General features: G+C 37.9%; 1 protein-coding gene across 1 annotated transcript in view; it reads left to right on the top strand.

Annotated features, from left to right (window-relative positions):
• Positions 1 to 2,007: 2,007 nt before the first annotated feature.
• The window catches only part of FARSA (phenylalanyl-tRNA synthetase subunit alpha), a 23,064-nt gene continuing 19,002 nt past the window's right edge, over positions 2,008 to 6,069 (top strand). Inside the window, exons 1-2 of the mRNA XM_015813281.2 lie at positions 2,008 to 2,049; positions 2,973 to 3,041. Of these exons, the coding sequence (XP_015668767.2) occupies positions 2,008 to 2,049; positions 2,973 to 3,041 (111 nt within the window). The remainder of the gene's footprint in view (positions 2,050 to 2,972; positions 3,042 to 6,069) is intronic.

Here is a 6,069-nt window from a genome sequence, read left to right as displayed (position 1 = left end):
TTTAGTAATGACTTTGTTTGCCTCTAGGTGTTCGTTGATTCGTTGTTTGATTATCTTTTCCAGGATCTTCCCAGGTATTGAGGTCAGGCTGATAGGTCTGTAATTTCCTGGGTCCATTTTTTTTTCCTTTTTTGAGGATGGGAACTACATCAGCTCTTTTCCAGTCCTCTGGTAGTTCCCCTGTGCTCCAGGATCTTTGGAAAACATAGTTCAGTGGTTCAGAGATCACATTTGCTAGTTCCTTGAGAACCTTGGGGTGTAATCCATCTGGTCCTGGCGATTTGAACTCGTCTAGGCTGGACAGGTGCTCACTTACTATTTTCTTGCCTATCTTAACTTGTGTTTCTATTCTGTTTTTTATGGCACTATTTTGATAGGTTGGTCTGTTTGAGCACTATGTTTGACCTATGTTTGACCTCTATAGAGAATGTGAACCTTCCAACTTCACTATATGCCTTTAATACAAAATGTACAGAGAACAAGGCTCTACAAAATGTACAGAGAACAAGGCAAGTGGATGCTATCATTCTGCTACTTGTTTCAAAGACAGATCTACATATTGGGGCTATAAAAATTCAGAAGCTTATTTAACTGCAGCAAAGAGTTAGCTTTCTGTGTCTCTCTGCTGCCATCTAATAGTCCTCTGGAGTTTCACAGCCCATTGTGATTGCTGTAATAAAAAAGCAGTACAGTTAGGTCTCATTTTCTTCTCCTACCTCTCTCGACTGACATCTCCCTGTCTAAATTGATATCATATGCTATTTGGAATGGAAATCTACTCTTTTTGCTTTGTTAGTATACAAAATATCGTGCATATGTGTAGTACTAACCCATAGAAATCAATAAAGGACAATGTGGCTATCAGCAGAAGTTCATGATGACTGAATATATCTAGAAAGCTATTCTCCATTTAATGATGTAAATATAAACAGAAATTCACATCAGAAAGACAGAAAACTACTTACAATTTCTGTCTTTGTTCATTCATGCCAGAGAACTACTAACATTTATAAGAAAATCAAGGAGCCCTCCACAGCCTCTTTTCTCCTCAACAAGATATATATTATCCCTCATGGTATAAATCTACATGCCAACTGGATGGCAGTGAAAGAAGCATAGACATGTGTCTTTTAGCTGCCACCTACTGTTTGTCCTAAATTTTAGCCCACATTTGGTAGCTCTCATAAACAAAATCAATAATACTCATCAATCTTCAGACCAAAGCAAAGGCTTATATCCGTACAATTGTTCAAATAAAAGATTTGAACTTGAAAATATCTCATGGAGATTTTATATTATGTGGTAGTTCTTTTTATTTTTCTGCATAACAATCTTTCACAGGAGATAGGTTAGTTACTAGGACACGGGATACCAGCACTAGTCAAGATTGGTATAAGAGTAAGGAAGATAACCTTGACAGAAAGATACAATACTTTTTATCTAGGCAAAGGGGGCTGAAATATTTTATAAGTTCTGGAATACAAGATAATATTCAATAGATTCCTCTCTGATTCACTGAGTCATAAGAAGGCAAAAGAGGTATAGTATAATCAGATTTGTGTTATTGTAATCAACCTCAATAAAAGTAGTTTTAGCTTTCCAATGGAGATAACTTTTTGGTTTGGTCTACTTCATGTAGCTGACAATTGGGTTCACATTGATTAAAAATTCACTAAGGCAGCGAATCTAATCCAACTAAATATGGAAGGATAGCCTCCTTAAGTTATGCAAAATATATTTTAAAATGTCTCAAACCAGTGCAGTTCACAAAGATTCAGAATGAATTTTGCAGCTCCTGGTTCAGATAAATTACTAAAACATCTAACATTTCTCTCTCTGACTTGATAAAATATATGTAAATTCTCTCTATTTATTGAAAGTTATTTGTATATTACTTACTTTTAAAACATTAAGATACCTTACAATTCTAAAACAAAAAACATCAATAAAACCAGTTAGCAATTAACCATAAGAGATGGCAAGTTGTTCCAGAGCAAGGAGGCTATGATGAAGATCATCCACTACGACGGCATCTCTTATGTCCAAGAAGTGCAGACTCATAACTAACAGACTCTTGGTCTGTGCATATTGAGTGGACAGAGTCCACCTGGAATAGGAGGAACTAAAAGATAATTATAGGAAATAGTCAGCCCCTTGAATTTGTCCTGGAACAAAGTAGCAACCATTGCAGTCCCTGTAATATTATTTTGCTGTAGCTGGACAGCCACTTTCTGGATTATCTTCAAGTGCAGCTGCATGTTGAGTAAATGGCAACCACAACATGAGCATGACAAGCACATGAGTCCCTATAATGAGACCTTCCTGATCCAAGAAGTCACTGCTTGCAAATCATCAAAACTTGCTAAAGACCCTTCTGGCCAGTTTCTATCTGCCACTCCAGTGAGAGTCAGGAATCCAGGAGAACCCCGCCCCCAAACTGCAAACTTCCTCCTTCAGAAAGAGATCCATACTGTCCCTCATTAGAACTCTAGAACTCTGTTTATAAATAGTAGCTCAAATATTTCTGGGATTTATTCTGAGCCTGTCTCATCCAATCCCCTGCTGCCTCCAAGAACCTACCCAGCCATAAATTTTCTGCTTGGATTGAGAGGGAGATACATAGCTGGTGTAATGAGCATACCTCATTCCGCACTAAGAGATGACTTCCCTCCCCTAACCTGGTAAGTATGTAAAAAAGAATGAGGGAGAGGGGCAAGTCCTGGAGCAATTGACTAAAACTACCCACTTACAAAGGAACAGAACCATTAAAGAAAATTTATTTTGAGGCACCCCAAAAGACACTCACTTGATACTGAATGTTGTTTGAGATCTAAGACGAGAATGTCCCCCACTGAGGCCTTGCCACAAGGTCACCAAAAGAACAATCAATAATTTTTTTATCTCATGTGTATTTGAACTCAGACTGGACCACTGGCTCTTTCAAGGCCTTTGGCACCACCCTTTTTCTCTAGGAAGTATTCACCACCTCCTACCCCCAGTATCTCTTCCCCTTCTCTGGCAACTCTTACCAGCCAGAAGGGGTAAGAATATGGACCACAACTTAGAAGAGCTCACTCCACATATCTCTTCACTCAAGAGACTTATTTTGTTAAGACATCACTCCTGTCATCTTATGTGACCCTGCCCATTTGCATCCAACTCTGCATGAATAGGAGCAATTTTATCTGCAAAATGTGTAATGAAAAAGGTCATAACATCAGAGATAGTAGGAGGGATACATAAAATGAAGGAAAGTATAGTCAGTCTAATAAAACAGCCATAAAAGATTTGAAACAAACAGTTCTTCCATGGATGACTGACAGGGCTTAAATGTGATTTTATGGTGATTAGTCCAAATGAAAGTGTACATTTTGCTTATTTTTGAAAGAGTGATGCGTTGTCTTCCTTGTATTCTCAAGGCAAAGCCTTACTAATTCATCCATTAGTAATTATTGAGGTAATTACAAGCAACTGCTCTAAACTCACACTTTCTCTATTTCTCTCTTTCTTTTAACAGTTTAAGGCTTCCTCTTTTAGTCATATTAGATTATCTTATAAAATATCTAAAAAGTATGGATTTGTAACACAGATCTGGAGGACAATGAGCCCAAAAACTGTTAAACCACAAACCCCAAAATTAAAGATGTGGTTAGGCAATAGGAATGGCAGTTCTTCAAACACTTGTCTTCTTGGTTTAAAAAAAAAAAGCGACATCAGAATTTCAGAATGTATTTGTAATTGTACATTTACTATTGCTCTTATAAAAAGGTATAAGTTGATAAGCATAAATACAATAGAGGATGGTTGTATTTACCACTTTTAAGGGCAAAGTTATTATTTGGTTTGCTAGCAAGAGTTAAAAAGAAATGAAAACAAACTCCTTTGAGTTTATATGAAAACAGTATGAACAATATTCCTATTATGGTATGTGTTATGCAATTTAGCACAGGCAGAGTTTTTTTGAATTAATTTTTTGAACAATTTGTTTGGAGAGTAAAAATCATACAATTTAAAGAAGAAAAAGGAAAGTGATAAATAAGAAATACAAAGAGAAAAGATATGAAGATATAAAGAAGCAGCTTCCAATACAGCTGTTATTTTTATCCTCTCTATGTATAGTTAGCAAAAACTCTATAAAGGGTTTCTATTCACTAACAAATGTTATTGTTCTCTTTTTCCCTACTCAAACAAGTCAATTTTGTCATCTCTGCAAATTCTGTCATCTTTACCAACCATTTCTCCATTATGAGTATTTCAGAGTCTATCTTTGTGTATACAATATAATAATCTAACTATGCAGTTACTATGTACCAAAAACTTCTATAGGTCTTTTCTCATTGTCTATCCATTCATCTGAGCAAAAAAGGTCTGCCTTCAGTTGATTAATATATAAATTTCTTTGTATCACTGTGTTTTTGAACCCAACGTTTTCTAGCTTTCCTACAAGCATGATAAAATGACAGTTCATATTTTTCACATTTCTGACATAAATTAATATGAGAGAAAGTGGCAAGAAGGTGACAAGCAACCGGGAGAAAGCAGAACTACTTAACTCATTTTTTGCACCCGTCTTTACACAACCTATCAAAACAGCACCGTAAAAAACAGATTAGAAGCACAAGTTAAAATAGGCATGGAGCCTGCCCATTAGAGTCATAGGTCGCACAGTCATAAAGCAGCACACTTATTTGTCCAACTCAATTTTATGACCAGTTTTGTGGCAGGCATAAAGCAAATTCTGTTGTTCCTGTTGTTCAAACTCATTGTTTGCTACCATATGAGGTATTTTTGCCAAAAACAGAAGTAAATTGGGATCACATGACACAAGGTGCTGCAAACAGCTGTAAACAGCTGTAAACACAGACCAGTTGCTGAGTGTTTGAAATGTGGTCATTCAACTGGGGGGGGGGGCATAAGGACTTTGGAGCCAGGTTGTACATAGTGTTTGGAGGAGTCTATCTTAACTTTGAACAGTTGCTGTAATTGTTTTGAACACTTCTTCTGCAAGAATCAAAAACTCTGGCAGGATTTGTATATAGTACTTAGCCATTTTTATTTTTTTCAGATTTTTTTATCCTGACTTTATTATATTTATAGATAACTCAGGGCAGCAAATATAGCTAATACTCCTTCCTCCTTCTATTTTCCCCACAACAACCACTCTGTGAAGTAAGTAGAGCTCAAAGAGAGTGACTGGCCCAGCTGGTTTTCATGTCTAATGTGGGACTAAAATCTCTTGGTTTCTGGCCTGGGACCTTAACCGTTAGATCAAAGTGGCTCTCAATATACATTGCTTATTTTTGGTTTAACAATCATGTCAGGGAATTGCGCAGCTGATGTCCAAATGGAGTCAGAGACACTGACACGAACCAGTTTTATATAAATATTTACAGTAAACAGGATAGGCAGACAGGAGCATCATCAGGTAAATCAGCACAGCAGGAATATTAGAAGGCAAATTAGAGAAGCACAGCAGAGAAAAAAGGCGGGAAACAAGGAAACTCCACCTTTACTCTCACAGCAACCAGTTACAGCTCAGATTCCCTCATACAGTGGCCAGCTCTCTTTAACCAATTAGCTATAACTACCATATGTGTTTATTCATTGTCCAACTGTAAGGACCCGCTTCATAACCTCATCCCAAGAAAGCAGGACTCTTGGAACAATTCCATTCCAAAAGGAACTTTTACGAGGAGAAGCTGACAGCAGGCATAGAAGGCAGCATCAGATCAATAGGTTAAAGGAGCATCAAGCAAACCCCATCCCAATAGTTCATCCCGTCAGTTCAAACGGGCCAATCCCTAGGTGTTAGGTCCACTGTGGGAACGGAGCTAATAATGGAGTCCCTTCCCATGCCTATGAAGACATTGTTGGGGACTTCCGGTGGCAGGCGTCTTCGTCGGTCGCAGCTGTTTGCTGCCTCCCGCCTGTTTCGCGTAAAAGCCGGTTTGACAGCTAGCATCAGCTGTCAAACGGCTTGATACCTTTCCCCTGGGCATAAGGGGATAGGTGAGCTGCCCGGGGTAGGAGTTGAGTTCCCGAGTCGTCCTATATGGACGATGTAGGTGA

This window comes from Protobothrops mucrosquamatus, unplaced genomic scaffold (genome assembly GCF_001527695.2).
Source record: "Protobothrops mucrosquamatus isolate PMUCROS unplaced genomic scaffold, P.Mucros_1.0 scaffold150, whole genome shotgun sequence".
Lineage (NCBI taxonomy): Eukaryota > Metazoa > Chordata > Lepidosauria > Squamata > Viperidae > Protobothrops > Protobothrops mucrosquamatus.
This window is presented reverse-complemented; position numbering and strand designations above follow the sequence as displayed.